Raw genomic sequence first — 26,734 nt, 5'->3', positions numbered from 1 at the left:
CAGTCGATGTCGATGTATCATTCTCAACAACGACGGTTTTGAGATACCCGATTCTCGCGCAATTTATCTGCTACTGACGTGCAGATTAGCCGCGACAGTAGCTAAAACACCTACGTGGGCATCATCATTTCTTGCAGGTCGCGGTTGAGGTTTCACATGTGGCTGAACACTTCCTGTATTCTTAAATAACGTAACTATCGGGCGAACGGTCCGGACACTTTGATGATGTCCAGGATACCGAGCAGCATACATAGCACACGCCGTTGGGCATTTTGATAACAACAGCCATACATCAACACGATATCGACCTTTTCCGCAATTGGATAAACGGTCCATTTTAACACGGGTAATGTATCACGAAGCAAATACCGTCCGCACTGGCGGAATGTTACGTGATACCACGTACTTACACGTTTGTGACTATTATAGCGCAATTTATCACAAAGCGAAAACGGTGGTCCAACTAAAACATTCATATTTGTTTACGCACCACACGAATATGTAATAAAAATTGGGGGTTCCTATTTAAAAAAAAAACGCAGTTGATATCCGTTTGACCTATGGCAGCGCCATCTAGCGGCCAACCATAGCGCCATCTGGTTTCCCACTTCAAGGTAGACGAGTTTCGTTCTTATTAGTTTTTTCATTTGATGCTTATTTCGTGAGATATTTGGCCCGGTCACTATCAATGGTCCACCCTGTACATTGTCTGATAAATTGTAGTAATGATGTATAGGAAAGTCCGTCGCCGTAGCTGAGTGGTTTGATTCCCTGTACTACCAAAGATATTTCCTTGATGGTACGGGGTGCACTTAGTCCCTCGGACCCGTGGTGCCAACTGAAGAGCTACGTAAGCGAATAGTAACGGTCCCACGGTATGGAAAGTCTGCAAAACAGCGGATACAGCGGTGAGCTGACCACATATCCCTCCATACCACATGTGCATGACCTCGCGAGGCAGAGGACGACGTGGCGACTGGTCGACATCACTTTTAGATAAAGAAATGAAAAATTATTATCCCGAATCTCTTAGGTAGCACACCATTAAGTTTTACTGCTCCATGATATTGAAGGCTTCTCTGTTTGAATTTTAAACGTAATTTACAGTTACAGATACAAGTATGTAATTAGAGCTTTCTGTTCGAATAAAGAAACTCGCCCCGGCCAATGTGGCCGAGCGGTTCTTGGCGCTTCAGTCTGGAACCGTGCGACTTTTACGGTCGCAGGTGCGAATCCTGCCTCGGACATGGATGTGTGTGCTGTCCTTAGGTTAGTTAGGTTTAAGTAGTTCTAAGTTCTAGGGGACTGATGACCTCAGATGTTAAGTCTCATAGTGCTCAGAGCCATTTGAACCATATTTTGAAGAAACTCGAAAATTTGAGAAAGTCGAGTAAATGAGTTGACAATTATCATTTGAAACGGATTGTAGCCGCAACACTGCAACCCACGCGAATACTTTTAGTTATCATGCCAGAATAGTTATACACTATCTGATCAGAAACATCCGGACAGCCCAATGATTAGATGTCACGAGAGGAGGACCAGCCTTTATAGAAGAAGGCGAGGAGTATTGCGTTGTGAGCAGGAAAGCAGTAACAGCAGAATGGGTCGATCAAGAGAGCACCGTGGCTTCGAACGTGGATTAGTCACTAGGTTTTGGTATGTCCATCCTTGTGACAGGAGGTCTGGGGGACTTGTGACGTTCACTATTGTGAGGAAATGAAACACTTACTGCCGTCCTTTATTGTGTACCTACCAGTTCCGGCACTTCAGGCCTTAGTTGATGCTGAAGAGGTTATCACGTTCCATATATACGATGCATCAGTGGCCAACAACTGGTTTACGCAGACTACCTGTAACTATGATGTCTCTCCAACCTTCAACTGCCTACTCACTGGGTGTCACCTGAGTAACAAATCCATCTGGGACATTTCAGACTTTCTAAATCTGCCCGAATGAAGTGTTAGTGATGTGACTGTGTAGTGGATACGAGAAGAAACAACTACTGATAAACCATAACCAGGCAGACCTCATGTATTAACGGACAGGGATTGTCGAGAACTGCAGAGCGTGGTTATAAAAAATCACACGAAATCAGTGGAATGAATCACTCGAAAGCTCCAAAGTGCTGCCAGCAGAACACCTAGCACAGTGACTGTGGTGCGTAGCAAGTTAAAAAGAGTGGGATATAATGGTCGAGCAGCTCTTCATAAGCCACACATTACTGTAGTCTGTCCGCAGCTCGTGGTCTTGCGGTAGCGTTCTCGCTTCCCGCGTCCGGGTTCCCGGGTTCGATTCCCGGCGGGGTCAGGGATTTTCTCTGCCTCGTGATTACTGGGTGTTGTGTGATGTCCTTAGGTTAGTTAGGTTTAAGTAGTTCGAAGCTCTAGGGGACTGATGACCATAGATGTTAAGTCCCATAGTGCTCAGAGCCATTTGAACCATTACTGTAGACTAACCTAAGCAACAGTGACTCCGCTCGACAGAGGAAGAAGGGTAATTTAGAGTGACAAATCATGCTACAGCCCGTAGCAATCCGGTGGAAGGGTCTGGTTTGGCGAATGCCTGAGGAACGTCATCTGCCATTATGTGTAGTGCCAATAGCGAAGGGCGGAGATTATGTGGTATGGGGGCGTTCTTCTTGGTTAGGATGTGGTCTCTTCATTTCATTCAGAAAAACGCTAAATGCGGAAGGATATGAACACATTTTACAGCACTGAGCTGCACAGGAACAATTAGGAGATGATGACTGCTTGTATTAGCATGACAATGCACACTGCCATAAAGCACCATCTCTGAGGCAATGTTTTATGGATAATAATTTTCCTGATATGGATTTACCTGTCCAGAGTCATTACTTGAACCCAACAGAATACCTCTGGAATGAGTTAGCACGTCACCTACGATTCAGACATTTTTCCTTATCTGGTTGCAGCTCTCGAACACCAATAGACTGCCATTCCTCCTCATATATTCAGTTGCCTCATTTGAAGTGTACCCAGCAGAGTTTAAGCCGGCGCAAGGCCACACCTCATATTAATGTCATTTAAAAAGTGTCCAGATTGTTTCGATCAGATAGTGTAGCTAGCGGTAAACTGCGCCTTAGACGTATGCACCGACTGAATTTCGTTACTGGATCTATTGAATGTAAGTATCCTATGGAAAATTTTAAACATATGAAGCAGCTTGAAATTTCCTAGAAGGGAATTGATAATCAAAAAGGACATTAACTGACGATTGTTCTTAATTTCGACTACAACTAACATCTCTTGTTTCTTTATTGTGACTTACAATAACTTCATTTAGAACACGAATTATTGTGTTCTGTTATGCAGCATACTCTATCTTCTCATGTTTTAAGGAGCGCTGGCTCTTTTTAGCCGAACACCAGGCGAACTTCTAGTAGTGCAGAGGGGTTCCCATCTGGGAATAAATTGATGAGAATTATTTTAGTTGCTGTAGAACACGATGATCAGAACCGCGGGATTGTAACTATTTATATTTTTTTCTAGGACAAGTGCTAAAATCATCACAGCAAAATAGGATATCATTTTTTCTTGTTTTAGTCGTCAGTCAAAAGACTAATTTGATGCACTTCTCCGTACTAGCCTATGCTATGCAGCCCTCTTCATCTATAACTTCAGCAACCTACATCCACTTGCACCTTTTTAAAATAGTAAAGCTTTGATCTCCCTTTACAATTTTTGAGTTATAAACTTCCCTCCATAGCGAAATTGACTTTTCCTTGAGGTCTCAGGATGCATCCTGTCAAACAATCTTTCTTTTGGCCAATTTGTGTTAAAAGTTCCTTTCTCTCCAACACGATTAGCATCTCTTAGTTATTCATTCTACCCAAGTAATTTTCGGCATTATTTCAAGAGCCACACTTGAAAAGCTTTCCTTCTTGTATGGAGTATTTAATGTCTACGTTTCACTTTCTTATATGGCTACACTCCAAATAAGTACTTCCAGAAAATGCTTCCTGATAACTTAAATCTGCATTAAATATTAGCAATTTGTCGTTTTCACAAGCGCTACTTGCTATTGTCAATCTGCATTTTATAGCTGCTCTTCTTCAGCCATCATCAATTAGCTTTTTGCTCTAATAGCAAAACTCTTTCATAACTTTTAGTGCGTCTTTTCCTAATTCCATTCCCTCAGCCTCGCCTGATTTTTTCGACAGCTTTCTGCTATCCTTGTTTGACTTTTCATGTAAAGATAACCGCTCAGGGGTTAGATCTTAGGCCTGTCTCGACTGACCGACTTTTGCCTATAATGCAGTAGGAGGAGCGATCTATGATCGTGGGATATGTGTTCGGCATGTCACCAATCGCACCACCAGTTATTACCAATAGATGAATCCTGGTGACGCTGCTGCTTTTTTATGCAAGAAACTTTTTATTTGGCCTCAGGAGGCCGAGTGGACCCCGTTCCATGCCTCCCATCCTGAGAAAAAAACGTGAGGAGGCACCAGGAATCGAACACGTGTCCTTCAGCACCGAAAGCAGTGACGGTAACCTCTTTTTTTATGCTTCCTCTTTTTGCTATCTACGTATCTAAGTTTAGTATTAACAAATGAAACAAAAATCAAAGCTACCTCTACTTGGCACCGCCACTTTCTCACTACCATAAAAAAATGAACTATCCCTTTTGAGACGTTGCCCCTAATTATTTACAATAATTCTCTCAAGGCGATAGGATCCCCGGTTCTATAATCCGTTAATCCGATAGCTTGGGGGCGGTGATTAGATACCACGTCGCGAGCACGGTGGCGGTCCCATCCGGCTGTGGAGGCGCTCAGTTGACATTAATCGTGTGTGTGTGTGTGTGTGTGTGTGTGTGTGTGTGTGTGTGTGTATCACAAGTGATGTGTTTCATGTGAACACAAATATCTTCGTTTATAACGAGAAGAACAACGGCATAGTTGTATGTAAGAGGGGCTGGATGGAGCGAGCGAGATGGCGCGATGGTTAGCACAATGGAATCACTTTCGGGACGACGACGTTTCAACCTCGCGTCCCATCATCCTCATTCAGGTTTTCCGTCATTTCCCTAAATCGCTTCAGGCAAATGCCAGGATGGTTCCTTTGGAATGATGCGGCCGATTTCCTTCCCCGTCCTACTCTAATCAGAGCTTGTGCTCCGTCTCTAATTATCTCGTTGTTGACGGGACCTTAAGTACTAAACTCCTCCTCCTCCAGATTCTGGATAGAAAAAAAAAGACTCTTAATGCCAACAAATCTGTGGTAACGCTTCCAAAAAACCACATTCTGCATATTGGCTAGCTCTAGCGTGCCTGCTCCACAACACTGTTAGAAACTTCCTGGACGGGCAAAACTGCCTGCTTACAAGGAGATCGTACGGACTTCCCTCGCCGTTTGGATTCATACTGACAGGATGTCTAGGGCACGACTAGGTCTTCAAGATATGTAAATAGCCAGAAGCAACTGTTCTCGAGAAAATCAAATTTGAACGTGTTACACGTCTTTATATACTTCGAATGGTCGATAGTAACCAAGGATTCCGCAGCCAACCGAATAAGAGCACAGATTCATAAGCACGAGGTGTGTGGATCTAAGGTAACTTCCGGTACTCCTTTTTTATTTCATTACCATGTAATCCTAGTAGCAGATATGCGTGGTAGGTCGCGAAATTATTTGATGATCGAGAACCGCTTACCAATGTAGCCGACGTTTGTTTTGTAGTAGACACACTGAAAAAAAACCATGTACAAGCAAAGATTTGGCGTTCATTACAATTGTTGTATGATGCAGTAATTATTGTTTGCCATGTTCCTATGATCAGTATCGTCCTGATTTGTACTGTTCTCCATAGGTTGCACATTACACTTGCCACACATGTAGATGAAATAAGATAAAGAAAACGTCTACACTGATTTGCTGGAAAATTCTTGTGTATCCATTTTTTCAATATAATTACGAAAACGTGTTTTCTAATTTCTTCATGGTAAAGATTATGAAAATAATAAATGAATCACTAAATAGTGTCAGTTTGCAGAGTCATAAGAATTACGTGGGAAGAAAATAAAAATGCAGCCAGGGATATTAGATCGACGGACCTCACGTGCATTAAACTAACAAGCTAACACGCTCGGCCACGGACTTCTCGCGCAGTGCGACCATACAAAATACACAACTACGTGTAAAATAATCAAACTCGATTTTCTCGAAAACGGTTAAGAGTTGCGTCTTTCTATTTACATACGTTGAAGTCGTTGTCGTACCCTACCCATCTTGCCGATATGAATCAAATCGGTGAAGGGAAATTCGTACTGCCCGTTTGTTAGCCTGCCTGACTCTCTGGCAAATGAGTTGTCCAGAAACTGCCCGCTACCGGCCCTGAAGTTGTGAGGGCAAGTCGTCAGTGGAGCTTTGACAGCCGAATCGGTAGAACTTTTGCACGCGAAAGGCAAAATTATGGGCTTCAGTCCCGGTCCGGTACATAGTTTTAATCTGTGAATAAGTGTTAAAACATCGAAAATGCCACCGCAAACTGAAATTCATTTTGCGGTACTTTATTTCTTTTTTCAGCGTCGTAGGAAGAAATGTCACGCCAAGCTGGCGAGATAACTGGCGGCAGAGACGGTTTCGTGTCTGCCGCTGTTCCGGCTAACTCATTGTGACCGACATGGTTTTTTAACACGGTGACTGTTGTCACGGCTGATTAGACTGTCGAGGTCAGGATCTCAACGGACGGATCACAATGCCCTGTGCGGATAGACTCCTAGCTGATGGCTAATTCATCGGGTCAAACGAGTGCTCGAATGTATAGTTTTTCATCGATAAAATACTCTTACAGTAGAGTTGAACACGAATTTTGAGGCAGTAATGTGAAACACGAAGCAAATTTAAGCGGTGTCGTTTTAACATCACAGCACATGTTTTTGTGAATGAAACTTTCTATTCATCTTACGCACGAATAATTTCAGAAACTATGTATGATTACAAAGTCTCTGTTTATACAGTGTCTGTATTTTCACATTACAATGTCTTCCGTGTCTGAAGGAACAGACACTGTTGTTCATACGGTGTCTGCATTTTCACGTGACAAAGTGTGAAGTCCTCTATGAAAACATGTACAAATGGATCAGCCAAAACATTATGACCACCTAACTCACCATCTTTGGCACGGATAACAACGTCGACGCTTCGAGCCATGGAAGCAGTGAGGCCTTGGTGGGGCACTGGAGGGAGTTGGCATACATCTGCACACACAGGTCACCTAATTCTCGTAATACCGAGGAGGGGGGCTATAAGCTTTGACACCACGATCAATTACATCACAGAAGTGCTCGATCAGGTTCAGGTCTGGCTAATTGGGAGGCTAGCACATCAATTGGAATTGGCCATTGTGTTCCTCGAACTACTCCATCACATTCCTGCCTTATAACATGACTCATTATCTTGTTGAAGAATGCCGCTGCCGTCGGGAAACACGATCGTCATGAAGAGGTGTGCGACACCCCTTGGCCGTCATGATGTCTTGAACGAGCTCCACTGGACCCATGGATGTCGACGTAAATGTTCCCCAGAGCATAATGGAGCCGCCGCCAGCTTGTCTCCGTCCCGCAGTGCAGGTGTCAAGGAGCTGTTGACGGATTCGCGCCCTCCCATCGGCCTGATGAAGAAGTATTGAAGTTCATCAGACCATGCAATGCTCTGCCACTGCGCCAATGTCCAGTGCTGATGGTCACGTGCCCATTTCAGTCGTAGTTGCCGATGTCGTGGTGTTAACATTGGTACATCCTGCGGAGAACCACCTTTAGGAGTTTCCGGTGCACTGTGTGTTCAGACACAATTTTATTCTGCCGAGCGTGAAGCTTTGTGTTCCTTCCACCACAGTTGCTCGCCTTTCCTGTTATACCAGTCTGCCCAGCCTACGACGTCCGACATCTGTAATGAGGGGTGGTCGCACAATCCCACGACGTCTGAACGTGGATCCACCTTGGTTTCGCCATGTGTTGACGACACTCACCCCAGCACTCCTCGAACACCCGACAAATCGTGCGGTTTCCAAAATGCTCGCGCCGAGCCTCAGAGTCATCAGATTCCGCCCTCAGTAAAACTCAGATAGATCGTGCGGCTTCTCGATTCTACACGCGGACAGCACGCTCATTGATACTACAAGCACTGTGCGTGTGTCTGACTAGCAGTCGTTCCTCGCCAGATGACCCTGCTATCGACTGGACGGGTTTATATCGATAGCAGGTCGGTGGTCATAATGTTCTGGCTGATCAGTGTATGGTACGTACACAAAATACTGTTCAAAAAGAACTTGTCAATAAACATCATAAAAACACCATAAAAATAAATTTTGTATGACGACTAAAATCTAGGAAATCGACATGTGTCACATCAGCTTACGACAGGCGTCTTGGGAGAACAAGAACGACTGCTGAGAAGTGCTAGGAGGTGGCGCTTAAATATGGGAGAGACAAGTTACAGGGTCGGCTTGTAGGTGCCAGCCAAAGCAAGTGATGAGATAGATGTTGGCGCTGGTTATGTCGAGGGTGCGCATTGACTCGTTTTCTTGAGCTGACAAATGAAGTAAAACGTTTACTCACAAAATTGAAATCCGATCTAGTGAAGCATTTTATAGATGAATTATGGATTTGTCGATTTCCTTGTTTGAAGTATTTTGTAAGACGAAGAACGGATTAACTGGTTAGCTTTTTTGGATATACTCAACAAATTCAACGAGCTCACTCTTCAACTCAAATGTTCTGGCAGAAACATTTCTAAAGATCTTGAGTGACTAAAGGGGTTTCACAAGAAAGTCGTAGTGGTACAGGGTACCCTCCGCCACGCACCGTACGGTGGCTCGCGGAGTGTGTACGCAGATGTAAATGTAGAAAGTACCATAGTGACTAAAAAATGTAGAAAGTTGTATTTTGGATCGAAAAATTTGTAATTTGTGGTAAGGTTCTATGGGACCAAACTGCTGAGGTCGTCGGTCCCTAGGCTTACACACTAATTACACTAACTTACACTAACTTACGCTAAGGACAACACACACACCCATGACCGAGGGAGGACTCGAACCTCCGACGGAGGGAGCCGCACGGACCTTGACAAGCCGCCTCACACCGCGCGGCTACGCCGCACGGCCATTTTGGATTGATTGCGTTAATAAAGGCAATACTGCAGATTGACCAGCCGTGATGGAACGTAGTGGACAAAATGAAGTTAGTATTGCTGATGGACTTCTGTAAATAGTCACATTCCACCTACAAAAACTCAGTTTTTAAAATACCTTCCAGAAATTGAGAAAGACGATAATACGCAAGAATGGATTGCATATCCGTTTTGCACCACCCCTATCAATTCCACTGATCTTCCCGTAAAACTAGAAGAAAGTCTTTTGGAAATGTCCTTTGACAGCTGACTGAAAATAAAAATCGAAAACATGCTAGTTTGTGATTTTGGTCTTTTTCACACAAAGAATACACTGATTAGTGATACTGCCATTACACCACTTCATTCCCCACTGCTCATCTATGTGAGCAAGGTTTCTCTGCATTGACAGCAATCAAAACGGAACAAAGAAATCGCCTGAATACAGAATCACCATTGATACTCTCACTAACGAAGATTCAACTGGTATCCAGAAAACAAGCTCAACCAGGTCAGTAAAGTATACAAATCCATGTGATTTCTATGTGTGTTTGTGTGTGCGTGCGCGCGAGTGTGTGTGTGTGTGTGTGTGTGTGTGTGTGTGTGTGTGTGTGTGTGTGTGTGTGTGTGTGTATGTGTGCTGTCTGTAACGTAGTACGTGTATTTATTGCATACATTTGTAGCATAGTCCTCCATTTTGTAGTATTTGATAAGTTATGCATTTTATAATCTATTTTAAATTCGGTTTTGTATAATTTGAATTTAGGATAACCCTATGGTCCAAACCTAGGAGTGCAGGCTGGAATGGAAAATTGTCTCTAGGGGTACGTGGAGAAGAAGGTTGAATACCTCTGGTCTAGTGTGCACCTTGATCGGCCTAATAAAATATTTTGTGCATTTCGGATAAAGTCAGCACTTTAATGGCTATCACCATTACCAACATTTACTTCTACTAAAATAAGTACTTCCAATAAATGTAGGTCACATTTAGCCACTTCGGTGAAATACTTTGTGCCAATATTAATCGATGACGCAGGTCTTGCATTAAGAATTTAACCTTAGCAGTAATAAAGTATACCAAGAGGGGGGAGGATAGTTTGTGCTCACCATAAAAAAGTTAAAAAAGAAGATTCGTTAATTGTTATTAACAACATACATTTTAATGAGGTACTGATGCGTTAATAGGGCCCAGAACCTGAAAATATTTTTTTGTACACTGTTAGCAATATCAAACGCGTACAAGCGAACTGGAGGTACTTTGTGATCACCACGAAAAATATAACATACAAATTTCATATGTCATTCACTGTGGAAAGCGACATCTACTGCTATGATTTACACATTTGGGTTATGTTCAACTGAAGAATTTATAACGTTTATGGAATCTGGTAGAAGAACCAATTAAAAACGACAGATATTTTTTTCAAAAGTTTAAAATATTTAGTAGCTGCCTAGATTACAATATTTTCAAAATATGATGCGTTGTTTTATGAATGAGGTTATACGTTCTGCTAATTAACTGATTTATGTATTTTGCAACTGCATTAATTACGAAACAAGTGTCATACTACAAGCAACGACCACGTACAACTTGCAAGAAAATAATCGGAAGGAAGAGAAACTGGAGGGAAAGCTTATTAAGAGACTCACAAATTCGTAACAAATCTGATTGTCCCCTCAACATCTATCAAGCTAGAGAGTGCTGTCGTATGAAATGACAGCCAATTATTTTCAAATATGAACAGCAACTGCACAGAACTGAGTGGCATATCACTAGACTACTTGCAACCGGAAATTTCTTTCTTTCAAAGGGTTTTAGTGAGCTCTAATGGCGATATCGTCAGTAATTTTAAATTTATGGTATTGATGGCAGTAGTAATATTTGTAATAGCTTGGTTTTTTTAATTGTGTTCCTCTTGGAAGGCGAAATAATGAAAAGAAATCCGAATATTAGTGGGCATTTCTGAAAAGAACAAGGTATTGTTACCACTTTTGTAGTGAGGTGTGACTGCAATGCTTTTGGATCTTCAGGCGCAAATAAGAATGTGAAGATACCGAGAAACTGATATGAATCCCTCTAACATTAGTAACATAGCTGCGAAGTATGATGCCATGCAGCTGTTCTGTTCCAGGTGTGTAACAATTAAACATGTTTTTGTTGTGATACCTCGAAAGAGCAATATCAGTTCGTTATAACTTATTAAAACATGTTCTTCTGTGGCAGAGATTTATACTTCCTGAACAGACATAAGTGCATGAATTTTGTGCAGTGAACCGCGTGTAGTAAGTCCCGCTACACCCCCATGATCAGAAACCCCCCCACGAAAATGCAAAAGCACTTAATTTTCATAAACTAAAGAAGGAAAAAAAACTGTCACATTTTATGAAGATTGCTGAGATTGGGGAATTATAATATAAACTCGCATTTCCTGGAAGTGCCCTACAGTATCTTTCACATAGGAGTGTTTAATGAATCCAAAATTAATGAATTTTATCGGTCGTATCTGGAAAATACAGATAGGATGATACTCAAAATCAGCAATGGCACGCAGATCCTAAGAAGAGTAAAGCTAACTTACTCGTCACCTGCAGCAAATATTTGCAGTGTGGTCTACGATTCAATCAATCGTACACTGCTCTGCAAAACTTAAGGACGAGATAGATAAAATAACAAGACGTATAAATAATTCGGTGGAAATGAATTGTGGGAGCATGTTGCGCGAGAGGTCTCGCGATCAAGCACAAAATGCTGGACGTCACACAGTGACGTCAGCGTGGTTATGGCGCCAGTTGAGGCTGGCCCCGCAACACGAGGCATTTGAAGAAACGAGAAAACAGAGTGTGTGTGTGTGTGTGTGTTTGTGTGTGTGTGTGTACGTGTGTTAGTGAGCATTAAAGGTGGACTGTGGTGGTCTTCATTACATTACCCGTAGACAACATCTGGATGACTTCACACGGGGAAGAATCATCGAAACGAAAAACTGGAAGAAGAACGAGTGTGATGGGTATAGTTAAAAAATTTGTGGTATTGCTCACAGCAGTGTTTCAACAGCAAAATATGACTGCTACATTGTGCCACAGACACTATATTTAACAGTATTGCACGGCACGCAATATCAAGCTCGACATGGCACGACGACTGCTTGGCGGTCCCTCTGCCAGTCGACCATTATATTGGGTTCTGTTGACACCCGCACGTCGACGGTACCTTTTGCGATGGTGCCAAGAGAAGAGAGGCTGAACCCACGAGGATTGGGATCACGTGTTTTTCTCGGACGAGAGCACATTTAGTCTGAGGAGTGATTCTGGCCGTACCCTATGGCGGCAGTTGGGAACACGTAATACACCCAGGAACATTGTCGAACACGATCGTTTTGGCGACCCAGGCGTTATAGTGTGTTTAGTATAAGGCTGAATGGGCATATTGACCTCCAAATTGTTGAACACGGTACATTCATCAGGCAACGTTATTGTGACACTACACATCCTTCACGTGCGTCTTTCCAGGGGTGCACTTGACCCTAATTTCATTTTTAAGGATGACAATGCGCGACTGCATCGAAGAGCGCAGGTGCAGGGAACACGCGTTGGGAAGACGTGCTGCAACACGTCCACACGTACCAGAAGTTGTCAACCACGCTGTTATAAGAATGGAACACCCTGCCGCAAGGACAACTTTCCGGCCTCGTGGTCAGTATGGGAGCACGTTGCGGAGCATGCATTGTCCTTTGCGGTGATCACACACTCTATTAACAACCACGTCCAGCATTTTTCATGTCCAGGGGACCATCATAAATAGTTTTGACTGCAGCATAACTGTTTTCTTTCAATAAAAATGTCATTTCAGTTCGATTCACTGCGTATTTCTTCCAGTTACCATCTGTACAACACTGCAGCAGTTCTTTCTATGTTTGGTCCAAGTTTCATCGAGCTATGTTACTTGGAAGTGACACATCATGTGGAAATGACTTGGATCGTTAACTTTTTTAGACCCGTGTACGTTATATAATGTAAGCTTAATGACATCACCGTAGTGTGTGTGTGTGTGTGTGTGTGTGTGTGTGTGTGAAAGACAGTACCATATGTAATGGAATGAACCGTATTCTTGGAAGTGGATTACAAGGTGTGAAGCCAGCTTATGGTGGGAGACGCCTCGTCTGTTTAAGAAAGACGGGCGGTAAGAAAATATTTCGTTTGGAGTCACAGGTAGCTAATTATCTGGCTTCACAGTTCAAAGGCGTCTACTTTCAGATGATACATCTGTAGTGAAACCCAACGCTATTCCGGCTACAGTAATATGGGGAGAGATTGACGTGCCAATTACCAGCCGGCTGTCACTTTCACTGTGTCTCGTTTTAATCTGAAAAACAATGTGTGCAGAATACACACAGGTTTTTATAAGTGTGAGTGCAATCTCCCTGAACGAAATATCCGATGCTGGTTTGGACAAATATTTCACGCGACAGCCTTCAGCAAAACTGGGTGTCACAGGCGATTCCTTCTGCTCTGAATTACGAGTACTCCCGACTCATAGACAGTGGGAACGGAGATTTCCTGATGTCACACCATACTCAATGCTTTACGTGGTGTATGTTCTAAGAAGAGCAAAGTTTTTTTTTTGTACAAATTCACGTATTTCCCGCTGTGGAAAAGTTTTATGGGAAAATAGCAGTGGCTCACAATGGTTCAAATGGCTCAGAGCACTATGGGACTTGACATCTGAGGTCATCAGTCCCCTAGAACTTAGAACTACTTAAACCTAACTAACCCAAGGACATCACACACATCCATGCCTGAGGCAGGATTCGAACCTGCGACCGTAGCGGACGCGCGGTTCCAGACTGAAGCGCCTAGAACCACTCGGCCACACGGCCGGTTAGCAGTGGCCAGTGCACGGACACGTTCCATTGAATCGATGTACATTGATGAGCCTAAATGTAATGAATGTTGCCTAACGCGCAGCTGAATGCCAGGTGGTGGATATGCGGGCACGTGCCGCATTAAGACGGAAGCACAGACGGATGAGAGATCATTCCAGCGACGATAGGGATTGCAAATGAAGAAATACACTAAGTAAGCGATTCTGCCAAAGGGCAGATTGCCTGGGAACGAGCATTTCAGAAAAGGTGAATTTGGTTGGCTGTTCGCGTACTACTGTCGTGAGTACTTATGGAAAGTGGTTGGAGGGTGGTGACACCGCAACTGGAGGACATGATGTGGGACGTCAGAGCGCCGTCGCAGAACGTGGAGATCGGAGGGTTAAATGAGGACAGGTGGTGATGTGTAGCAGATCCGGCGACAGAGCACAATGCTGATGCACACATTATTGAATAAGGGATCCCGCAGGAGGCGAACCTTCCTGTTGACCCAACGAAACTGCCGATTACTATTGTTGTAGGCGCGGGACGATTGTGAATGGACCGTGGATCAATAAAAACTTGTCGCTTGGTCGGGTGAATCACGTTTCTTGTCACACCCGGTGGATGGTCGTGTTCGGATAGACCACCAGGCAAACGACTGCTCGTAGCAAGCACCGCACGGACAGACGGAAGCCGGTAATGGAAGTATTATACAATGGAGACACAATGAGGGCTGAGATCTACATGAAGTTTATTGCGGACCATCTGCATCTCTTAGTGATTATATCTTCACCTATGACCATGGCATCTTCCAACAGGTTAACTGTGTGTGTGTCACAAGGCCAGAATGATCCTAAGTGGTTTGATGAACAAGATAGTTCATGTTTTGGCCGAAGCAATCGCCTGATACGAACCCGATGGAAAACATCTGGGACTCCATTGTGCAGCCACAAACCACAGGCCCTTAATTTAAGAATACTTCCAGATACTTACCAAGGACTTGTCGAAACCATTTCATACAAACTCGTTGCTTTGCTGCGTTCCAAATGTGGACCAACATACTCTTAGGCGGGTGGGTAATATGTTTAGGGTCACGAATGTAGATGTGATGGTTTCCAAGATACAGCTGACGACGGAATATTTAATAACAAGTCGATCGTGTATGTTCTATTAATAATCAAGATGAATAAAGTGCGACCTGAGAAAACCTGTAATCTTGACGCAATAAAATGCACTGCAGCAGCATGCCTCCACCATCAGCAACGACGGGGAGATTAAATCAAGTTGTCAATCTTTGACCCACTTTGTAGTGTTATCCAGATCTGACTCGATATTTGGGCAGTTCTTTCTGATATTACTTCAGTATAGGTAAATGTATCAGTTGCAAAAAGTCGGAGATTACCATTAATGTTGTTTGCCAGATCATTAACACACATCAACAGCGAGCACTACACACTTTTAGCGTGTCGATGACCCACCATCCGAGATAAGGAGCTGCACCCTCACTGTCAATAAATCCTTAATTCAGTCACAAATTTAGCTTCATACTCTTTTGAGTTCTGTAAAAATTCTTGGTATTTCCATATGTGATACACAGTATATCTAACTTATCTTGACACCTCAACTAACATGAAGTCCACAAGCAAAATAAAACATGTTTCAAGTGAAAGTTGTTTAACTACTTGGGAACATATTAATCAACAAGTTCACCTTTCAGTAACTTTGTTTGTTACTAAGATATGAACAGCAGAACTTATTTTTTAAATACTATCCTCTTCCAAAGACCTATTCAAAAACACTTAACTTGATCCTAAACAGAAACAGAAATCTTTAATACCGTTTTATAATACTGTAACTCACTGGGAAATAAAAAGGGGTAAAGAGTCCAAAGGTACTAAAAATGATGACCATGGGCAGCGATACACTGGTCAACACTTTGAATGAAAGTTCGTCGCAGCTTTCAGTGTTGCCTGCTGAAGTGAATTAGAGGCAGGCGCGATACCTCCCTGCATATTCGCTGGACTTGTTAAGATACCGCAATACACTTCTTTTACGCATCAACAAATGAAAAAGTCTAGAGAAGTTACGTTCCTGGGTGAATTACGTGTTGCCACCTTTTGCCGTTTGAGAGTAAGTCCAGCGTCGTCGAGCATGATCGTTTTGGTGGTCGAGGTGTCACGGTGTGGGATGTTATAATGTTGCATGGGCGTACTGAGCTCCAGACCTTTTGACACTCTCTATTCAACGTTATCGTGACACTGTACTCCTCCGTCACGTGCGTCTTTCATTGAATGGATTCGGCCTTGACTTCATTTTTAGGGAACACAACGAGTGACCGCATCGAACAACGCAGGTGGGGGAGCTCTTGGAACGAGAGGATATTAGGCGAATGAATTGGCCTGCCGGTTCCTCCCGACTTAAATTCCAATAAGATCGTGCGGGATACGTTGGGAGGCGTATTTCAGCATGAGCTCATGAACCAATGACCATCCATCAGTTGTTAACCGCACTAGTGTAGAAATGGAACGCCCTACCGAAACAACTCCTTGCCAACCGCGTGCCCAACATGGGAAGACATTAGAGAGCATGTACCGGCGTCCGTGGTGATCACATACCCTATTAAGAAGTACGTCCCGCCGTTCACGAATCGCAGTGACTTCAGTGTGATTATTGCCTCTGAATGAAAACGTCATTTCTGTTCTCACTGCGTATTTCTTTCAGCTGTACTATACTGTACTGTATTTTACTATACTGTAGCAATTCTTTCTTCGTATGGTCCAAAATTTCATTGGACTATTTTACTTGACAGTGAGACATTATGAGACGTCCTTAAGTTGTGTACATCAGAGTATGTCACCCATATTGCAAATAAGAAGACATTACTGCAATTACAGTTCTGGTCGCACACATTCTTCACACTCAGGTAGCTTTCCTACCTTCGTCGGTGTATATTGTATCCGAACAAATCTTCAGTCGAAGGTGGTGACTGAAAATCGGTGGTCATTTCCCTTATGTTTCCATTTATTTATAGCGGCCGAGTCACAATGCTCTGCTAGTGCAATAGAGTCAATTTTCTGCTTCGTTTTTAATCACGCCATATTTACGTACATCGCACACTGTGATGCGTTTTTGAACAAGTGTAGGGAAGAGGAGGGGGTTGGGGGTTGTTTTTAGGAAGAGACCAGACTGCGAGGTCATCGGCCTCATCGGATTAGGGAAGGACCGGGAAGGAATTCGGCCGTGCCCTTTCAAAGGAACCATTCCGGCATTACCCTGGAGCGATTTAGGGAAATCTCGGAAAACCTAAATCAGGATGGCCGGACGCGGGATTGAACCGTCGTCGTCCTCCAGAATGCGAGTCCAGTGTGCTAACCACTGGGTCACCTCGCTCGGTAGAGAAGAGGAAGTGGAGTACCAAATAAAGACGTATTGCTGCTGAAATCTTCGCAACGAGTAAAGTTACAATAAACTAAATCACGCTGTATACTGTCATGCTGGCAACTGAACAACATTTGCTTGGTGTATTCCTTGTTTTGCTCCTGGACAAAAAGTTGTTTGTGTTGTTCAATATAAATGGGACGTTCAAAAATGGTTCAAATGGCTCTGAGCACTATGGGACTTAATATTTATGGTTATCAGTCCCCTAGAACTTAGAACTACTTAAACCTAACTAACCTAAGGACATCACACAACTCCCAGTCATCACGAGGCAGAGAAAATCCCTGACCCCGCCGGGAATCGAACCCGGGAACCCGGAAATGGGACGTCCTAAATAGCACGGAGAAAGACGTTATTGTTTGCTAACCCTTACCTCCGAAGTTGGGCCGAAGGCGGATGTCGTAGCCCTCGAGGAGGCGAGATATTGTCTGCGTGACGTTCTCCAGCCGGTCGGAGGCCGTCGACCCCTGGTACTGGTCGCTGCTCCTGGGAACAGAACAGGGCATCGGAGTCGTTAATGGGCCTGTCGGAGTAATGCAGGAGTAAGGCTCCCTGCTAACGTTCTAGTTTCTCTGTGAGATTGTTTCGAGGCTATTGCAATGCCTTTTACTGCTGAAATTGACACCGTGGGACGCAGAAGGGTGGTGAGGTGGTGATGGGACTATCTTCTTGGAGAAGCGTTGTTCACCATCTTACAGCATGAATCAGTTTTCTTACTAACGTTGAAATGGTTTCTAGATGAAGGGCATAGTCGAATTTGTCTCCAATCATTGTTCAAATGGCCTAGTGCAGGGTCTGAGGTCATATTTACATTCGTGCGCTATTTAAGGCTGCGCACAAGTACGTGTAGGGGAAGAACACAGAAGGAAAACGGCTGTAACATTTCCAAAGGAATCATAACTAAGCCAGCATACGTCATGACTGTTTTAAGGAAGTATGTAAAACCTGACTCAAGTTGACCTGACGAGGGTTTGAACACTGCATTTCTCGAATGCGAGACTAATGTCCTAACCACAACGCTATCTCTCTCGGTCTTGTTAACTGACAACAGACACTCAGCAGAAATAACTGCTAGTAAAACGGCAACAAACTTCTATTATCGTAGTCAAATATGAAGGGTGAATTTAATTTTTAAGCTTTGGTTATGAAAGTACCGTAAAAAAGGTATCGTTGAGAAAAGCATTGTGCTCGCAGGCTGTCACATGAGGGGAGCATGTTTTGCTACTGTGAACCGTTGCGTTGTGTTCACGTGATCAGAGAGCGACACGCTGGTGGAGACGCTGCACAGAGGAACGCCAGCGTGGCAGTCCGAAGAGGGCAGTCACAAGGAATCGGGAGGCGCCGACAGAGACAAAGGGACAGAAGAGTGGCAGTACAGAAACGCACATAAACTCTACCCAAGAATCAGTTCTTCGCAAATACGCAATAATTTTCTTCATGGCTAGTTAGCAAACGACGTGCTGTAGAAAAAAAACCGACGAAAAAGAGCACAAAAGACAGTTGTATAATAATGCAGTTCATTTAGCGAAGTAATTATAAGGTGAGTGTCTAAACAAGACAAAGCAAATTGGACATGTTGTAATTCTTAGGCCTATAACAGTTAAATTATTATAAATTTGAAATTGTACTTTACAGAAATAAAAATTTGACCCACAGAAGATGACACATAGGTGTCGAAACATGTCTGGGTAAGTATGAAAAATAAACTAATTGTGTTTGTATAAGGCTGGTTTTCAAAACAGCCCAATTTATAAATTGCAAACACGGAAAAACATTAAGAGGAGCTTCACAAGTGGCTCTGAGCACTATGGGACTTAACATCTGAGGTCATCAGTCCCCTAGAACTTAGAACTACCTAAACCTAACTAACCTAAGGACAGCACACACATCCATTCCCGAGGCAGAATTCGAGCCTGCGACCGTAGCAGCAGCGCGGTTCCGGACTGAAGCGCCTAGAACCGCTCGGTCACAACGGCTGGCTGGAGCTTCACATCTTAGTAAAAAGGGTATCAGTTGAATGTATTATTCAGTAGCAGCATATCAACAGTAGGGGTAGTTACAAGGTAGTGGGACGCGGTGAGTGATGTTCGTACAGTGGTATGAGTGGCGATAATGCCGCTAGTTTCAAGTACAGTATGTTCTATGTGGACAGTTAACCTTGAATTTACGCATATAACGGTGAGTACTGATTAATGGGAGAAACATGAGCAATTTATATACATTTCGCTAAGGAATTAGACGGAGCTGTATTTAACTGAGACATTCTAGAGTAATTAATTATTGACTTCTAATCCCACTGCACTTAAAGCTCTTTAGAATTGACTAAAAGAGATAAAAAGTATATAAACTTTTGTCTGTGAAAGTAATTTACAGCGTAACACTTACACCAGGAAACTTTGTTTGTGCAGCTGCAATTTTTAAATATTAAGCTTCATGTTTAGGGACAAAGTACTACGGGCGTGTGTAGTCGTCCCTAAAAAGAAACATCACCGACTAGACCTCATATTTTAAGGAGACAATAGCGCACTTGCAAGATATCGGACCCAGCAATCGACCCTGTGCGAAAAGTTTGGCTATAATTCTATCTGTACATAGTTATGACCTTCAAAAAGTATGGATTTTAAATACGTGCGCAAACTGGTTGTTTGTCACTCGCTCCGTCCCACTGCAGCCGACTAATGCCAGAACCCTAAGTTTAGTAGAGCCGAGTGATAATCAGAGCCCTATTTGCGGAATGTCGAAGGAGAGGGGAAATTAGGGGAAGCAGACGTTTGCTGAACGTGAACACGTTTTGAAATCTTGCTCGAAATGGCCGCTACTTTACGTGAAAAGAGAACATAGTATATCAACCTCTACCACACACATAATGAATTTGATTTAAGCAACGGAAGTATTATGAAATTTGCAATCCTTCCGATTTTTACACTGCATTTTTGAATTGAAACAAAGTATTTTTCAAAGCAAAGAGATTTCTGGCACCAGTTACAGGCTAAAATCCGCATACTTTGACACAGAGAACAAAGCGTCGTACAGCAGTTCGACACAAAGCGTGAGAAGTCGAGCGGAGCGAGTCACAAACAACCGGTTCGCACACATGTTTTAAAAAAAGCTGTACGTTTAGAAGGTCATAACTGTGTACAGTCAGAATTATAGTCGAAGTTTCCCCACTGGGTCGATGCTGGGGCTGATATCTTGGAAACGTGCGTTTTTTGTGCATAAAATATGAAGCAAGTTGGTGACGTTTCCTTGTGAGACGAAGAGCGGGACAAAGTGTCCATAGCACATCCCGTCTTGTCACGACGTCCATTCCACTAAAGTTTCTCAACAAAGGAGTGGTAGCGTAAAACGTTATCATTGCGCATACTTGCAGTCATTTCTTTATGTAATAACGGGAGATATTTGGTTTATTTGTGCGTCTCAGTTTATATACTACATAAAGTAAAAAAATGAAATTTTTTGTCAACTGTTTACTTCTTTTCTTTAAGTGTTTCATCTAAAGGGAATAACAGCAGGAATCGAGTCGTGTCGTACCATTCATTGCACTAAAGTGATCGGTTACAATGGAAAACAAAAAATGGACAGGTGCGAGAGAGACTCGCGCTTTGAGACTTCCGTACGAGCTCAACTATTTATACATACAATTCATTCGATCGGGAAGTCGAGAACCTCGACCATTTTTGCCTGTAATCGACATTGATACTGCAAAGATATCGGTTCCAGGGATCCCAAGATTTTCGAGAATGTTTTAATTTCAGTAAAATAAATGTGACATAAAGTCACTCAGGAGGGAGGTAATTATAGTTATCAGTTGTTCTCCATTCAAGTTGACTGGTTCGCAATGGGAAAAGTCAAACATCAGCCAAGGAACGAGTTTATTGTTCATATGACGCGTTTCGGAATTAATGCATCATCAGATATCCAGAAGCGATTACTGCACGTAGATATGATGCTTCACATACAACTTGAAACGCCATATCTTCGTGCCGTAATCACTCTTTGAGATCTGACGATGGATAAATTCCGAAACGCGTCACATGAGCAACAAAGTCATTCCTTGCCTGATGTTTGACTTCTACCATTGCTATACAGTCAGCCTGAATGCAGAACTACTGATCATTAAGAAGTCGAGAAGCTTATGAGTTCTGACATAAATTAATAATGCGGATAATAAGATTAAAACTGAAACTTCCTGACAGATTAAAACTATGTGCCCGACCGAGACTCGAACTCGGGACCTTTGCCTTTCACGGGCAAGTGCTCTACCATCTGAGCTACCGAAGCACGACTCACGCCCGGTACTCACAGCTTTACTTCTGCCAGTATCTCGTCTCCTACCTTCCAAACTTTACAGAAGCTCTCCTGCGAATCTTGCAGAAGTTTGGAAGGTAGGAGACGAGATACTGGCAGAAGTAAAGCTGTGAGTACCGGGCGTGAGTTGTACTTCGGTAGTTCAGATGGTAGAGCACTTGCCCGCTAAAGGCAAAGGTCCCGAGTTCGAGTCTCGGTCGGGCACACAGTTTTAATCTGTCAGGAAGTTTCATATCAGCGCACACTCCGCTGCAGAGTGAAAATCTCATTCTGGAAACATCCCCCAGGCTGTGGCTAAGTCATGTCTCCGCAGTATCCTTTCTTTCAGGAGTGCTAGTTCTGCAAGGATCGCAGGAGAGCTTCTGTAAAGTTTGGAAGGTAGGAGACGAGATACTGGCAGAAGTAAAACTGTGAGTACCGGGCGTGAGTCGTGCTTCGGTAGCTCAGATGGTAGAGCACTTGCCCGCGAAAGGCAAAGGTCCCGAGTTCGATTCTCGGTCGGGCACACAGTTTTAATCTGTCAGGAAGTTTCATATCAGCGCACACTCCGCTGCAGTGTGAAAATCTCAGTCTGGTAAGATTAAAACTATATGGAATATTGTCAAACGGGAGACGGGGAAGCCTGACAGTGCACAGCATACAATAGCAATAAAGCTAAATGATAATGTGAGTGATAATTCACAAGTCGCAAGTACTTTTAACAATCACTTTCTGAATGTAGCAGCAAAAATAGGGTTAAAGTGTTCAGTTGAAGATGCAAAAAAAATATGTTAAAAATGCCATTCCCAAGGATTTTAAACTTTTAGAAATAGCACCTACATCCCCCACTGAAATCAAGGGAATTATAAATGTACTGAAAAGCAAGAGCTATTGTGGTGTTGATGGAGTCTAACAGCGTTTTGAAGTGTTGTTATAATTTAATAAGTGGAGTCCTTAGTGATATATGTAATGCTTCGCTGGCACAGGGAATTTTTCCAGACAGATTGAAATACGCCTTCATAAGAAAGGGGACAAGAGTGACGTAAATAATTATAGACCAATCTCATTGCTGACTTCATTTTCTGAAATATTCGAAAAAGTTATGTATTCAAGAGAAGGCTCACATTTAAGTGAAAATAATTTACTCAGCATGTCACAGTTCGGATTCTGGAAGGGTTACTCGACTCAGAATGCTATCTACGAGAACGCTATCTACACATTTACCCATCAAATAATACAAGCCCTAAATAACAAATTATCGTCAGTTGGTATTTTTTGTGAGCTTTCCAAGGCATTTGACTGTGTGGATCATGTCACACTCTTAGAAAAATTCAGGTTTTATGGAATTGAAGGCTATACACACAGCTGGTTTGAATCATACTTAACGAACAAAAAGAAAAAACGGTTGTGCTGAATAATACAAATAATGTTGGGAGGGTGGTCAATTCTAGTGAATGGGGAGTTATCACAAAGGGAGTCCCACAGGGTTCAATTTTGGATCCTATACTGTTCCTTATTCATGTGAATGACCTCTCACTTAACGTTCAGCAAGAAGACCCAGTACTTTTTCCAGATGACACGAGTGTTATAATAAATCACATTCCAGAAAAATTAGCTGATGATATTGTTAAGGATGTCTTTTAAAGAATTATTAAGTGGTTCCCAGAAAATGGACTCTCCCTTACTTTTGAAAAAACTCACTATATCCAGTTCTGGAAACGGAATAGAGTCATACCGACAATTGATGTAGCATATGAACAGGGCCTAGTTATCAGGGTAGATTTCTCCAAATTTTTGGGTGTTCACGTTGATGACGAACTGGAAGAAGCATATTACTGAGCTTCTAAAACAATTAAGTTCAGCTTCTTTCGCTCTTCGTATAATCGATAGTCTAAGGTACTTTGCACTTTCCACTCAATTATGTCTTATGGAATAGTTTTCTCGGGTAACTCACCACTTAGACATAAAGTACTGATTGCACAAAAGAGAGCAGTGAGAATAATTAGTGGTGTTCACCCACGGACGTCATGTTGACACCTATTCAAGGAGATAGGTATTTTAACTGCACCATCTGAGTACATATATTCGCTAGTGAAATTCGTTATAAATAATCCATCTCAATTCGCGAAGAACAGTGATGTTCATAGGTACAACACTAGAGGAAAAAATGACCTTTCCTATCCGTTATTGAAGCTGTCAGTTGCTCATTTCTTTTGGACAACTCCTTCTATTCCATGGACGAGAGTTTCTGTTTCAGAACTGGTGTATATTAAGTGCAGTTGGACATGAAGAACTAAAAATTTCAGTAATATTAATATTAGCACAATTCATGTGTGTGTGTGTATATATATATATCTTGTAATCTGACTTGTTCCACAACATATCGATAAAATAATCGTTAAAAGATCTACGGAACAGGACATAACTAAACTTAATTTAATTTAGAGCTTGGCGTCGGATAACAAATGACAAAAGAATTTTTTTGTTTGATATAATTACAAATTGTTAACGTGAAAATATATGCTCACTGGAAAGGATCATTCGAAGAAATGACGTCTCTAACGTTTGTCATGGGCAAAATATCACCATAAGGCAATATATGATGGGGGTAACGAGAATATTACTGAAAGGATTCATTAGTTTTCACGGTCACCTCCTTGGAATTAAATCAACAATGAGTTCGCTCTGTAAGAAGGGAGCGTGCACATCATTGTAACTTTCTGAGACTCTTACCCCTCAGTGGAGTCAGATATTAACTGCTACTCCCCTCCCACAGCCCTTTGAGTCACCCTCCCCCCCTCCACCATCAACATCAACATTAGAACCTGACTAAACTTTAGAATGGAAAAGAATTTTCTTTGAAAGATAAATGATATTTACTTTCTGTTGAGTTTTTATTAAACCACGAAGTCATGAATCAATGAGACGATTTGTACTGCTTGTTTCTGACAACCGTTTTTACAGAATGATGAAGCAATTCTCAGGGCATCACAAGTGGAACCTGTAGTCCCTTCTCAGAAAAGAAAGGCAACTACCCACATTGAGGATAGACACTTTTTACAAAATATGCTTCTTTTACACCACTGCTCTCCCTAGCGATAATTGCTTCACTCTGTACCCCTACTCAAAATTAATCGAATTAAATGTTTACATTACACCTAGCCTTGGTTTTTGTAAACCACTTGGCTGCTAGACTCCTTACTTCTGAGCTGGCAGAAATTGGAAGACTTCAGGACGCCACTACTTTGTCTCTGACCACTCCTAATCATAATAATAATAATAAGTAAAGGAAAGTAAATTAAAGTCCTATGGCATGAGAGACCCAGAAGGGCAGGTTCAGCCGCCTAACTGGAAAGTGTTTTTGTATTTCCGCTCCCGCAGGGACCTTTCCTTCACGAAGTATGAGAGCTATGTGTGTAAGTGTATCTGCTAAGTGTTAATGACTGTAACGGTGTGCGTTTGTGTGTGTGTGTGTGTGTGTGTGTGTGTGTGTGTGTGTCATGTTCGAGATGGTGAGAAAAGGGAGAGAGTGAAACTCGGTGCCAACACATTGCCCACTCCTCTCTAAGAACACCGAGGGTCCGCCAAGCTTAACGTCCCCATCAGACGGACGGTTCACTATCAACATTTTTGCATACCTCCAGTTCATGAAACACTACGGAGATGTTTGAAATTTAATTTAGGGCAATGGCGTGTAGATTGATGATCAAGGATTTCACGCCACCATTTCTCCCACCCCCTCTGTGAAATAGGAAAAGAGAAAACTGTCAACACGAGGTGTACCCGGATGGATACGCATTCAAGTATGAGCCGCGCCCGATCGTGTGTAACTTGGGTGACCTGATGGGATCCGGTGTACTCCCATTCGCACGGACGTTAAAACACAATACTAATACTAATAATAATAATAACAGTAATACTGTGTAGGTCTTACTGCAATATAGTATCGATTGTATTCTTACTGTAGTGTTGTGCTGTCAACTAGTTTGTTTATCTGTTACGAAGTGAATAATGAAGCAATTTCCGGTTCATTGAGGGGATTACTTATCACTCAGAGACGACATTTTCATGATATGATTAACCATATACACTGATGAGCCAAAACAGCTCTGCCAAACAAGAGTTGTAGGCTAACTGCTGGCGCTCAAGGCACGTGACGTGGTACGGGAGTATATGAGCAAAGCAGAAACGAATCGCTCTAGCGACGACAAGTGGCGCAAATGCGGAAATCCGGCGACTTAAGCGACTTTGAGAAAAGCCAGATTGTTGTGGCCCAGTGCCTGGGAGCGAGCATCTCGGAAAGGCGAAGCTGGTCGGCTCTTTGGGTGCTACTGTCGTGAACATGTAGAGAAAGTGATTGAAGAATGCTGAAACCACAAGCGGGCAACAAGTAGTTCGACGTTCATACCTCATCACAGAACATAGGGATGGAGGCCTGCCCGCTCTCTACATCAAAATTAGCGGCGATATGTGGTGGATCTGACGCCAGAGTACAGTGCTGGAGTAGACACAAGTGTTTTGGATCACACTGATCAGCGCGCATTGTTGAACATGGCATCCCGCAGCAAAGGAACCTACGTGTTCTCACGCTGACTCAACAACATCGTCAATTATGAGTAAAGTGGGCACGGGATCATCGAGGTTGAACCGTGATTCAGTGGAATCGTCTCCCCTGGTCGGATGAATACGGTTAATTGTTAAACCAGGTCCACGGTCGTGTCCATATACGCTGTCGTCCAAGCGAAAGGCTGGCCGTGCAGTGCGCCAAGGACACAGGCCGGTGGGAGCAATATTATATAATGGAGGGACATTCACCTGGGCTTCCATGGGACCTGCGGTACTAATCGCTAATCGAAGACACCATGACAGTTGCAGACTACGTCAACATTATCAGGGACCATTTGTGATCCGTTATGCTTGATGTCCTCCTCAACAGTGATAGCATCTTCCAGCAGGACATTTGTGCACGTCACATCGTGTTGCATAGGTTTGAGGAAAATGACAGTGAACTCACGT

General features: G+C 42.9%; 1 protein-coding gene across 4 annotated transcripts in view; it reads right to left on the bottom strand.

Annotated features, from left to right (window-relative positions):
- The window catches only part of LOC124789792 (gamma-aminobutyric acid receptor subunit beta-like), a 328,288-nt gene that overhangs the window by 159,422 nt on the left and 142,132 nt on the right, over window positions 1–26,734 (bottom strand). For all 4 annotated transcript variants that reach the window (XR_007016167.1, XM_047257265.1, XM_047257267.1 and 1 more), the window contains exon 2: window positions 17,805–17,917. Coding sequence is in view for 3 of the 4 variants with exons in the window: in XM_047257265.1 (XP_047113221.1) it covers window positions 17,805–17,917 (113 nt within the window). In the remaining variant the exon portion in view is untranslated. The remainder of the gene's footprint in view (window positions 1–17,804; window positions 17,918–26,734) is intronic.

The sequence above is a fragment of the Schistocerca piceifrons genome, chromosome 3 (genome assembly GCF_021461385.2).
Source record: "Schistocerca piceifrons isolate TAMUIC-IGC-003096 chromosome 3, iqSchPice1.1, whole genome shotgun sequence".
Taxonomy (NCBI): Eukaryota; Metazoa; Arthropoda; class Insecta; order Orthoptera; family Acrididae; genus Schistocerca; species Schistocerca piceifrons.
The sequence above is the reverse complement of the archived record's forward strand: the minus strand, read 5'-3'. Positions and strand labels throughout refer to the sequence as shown.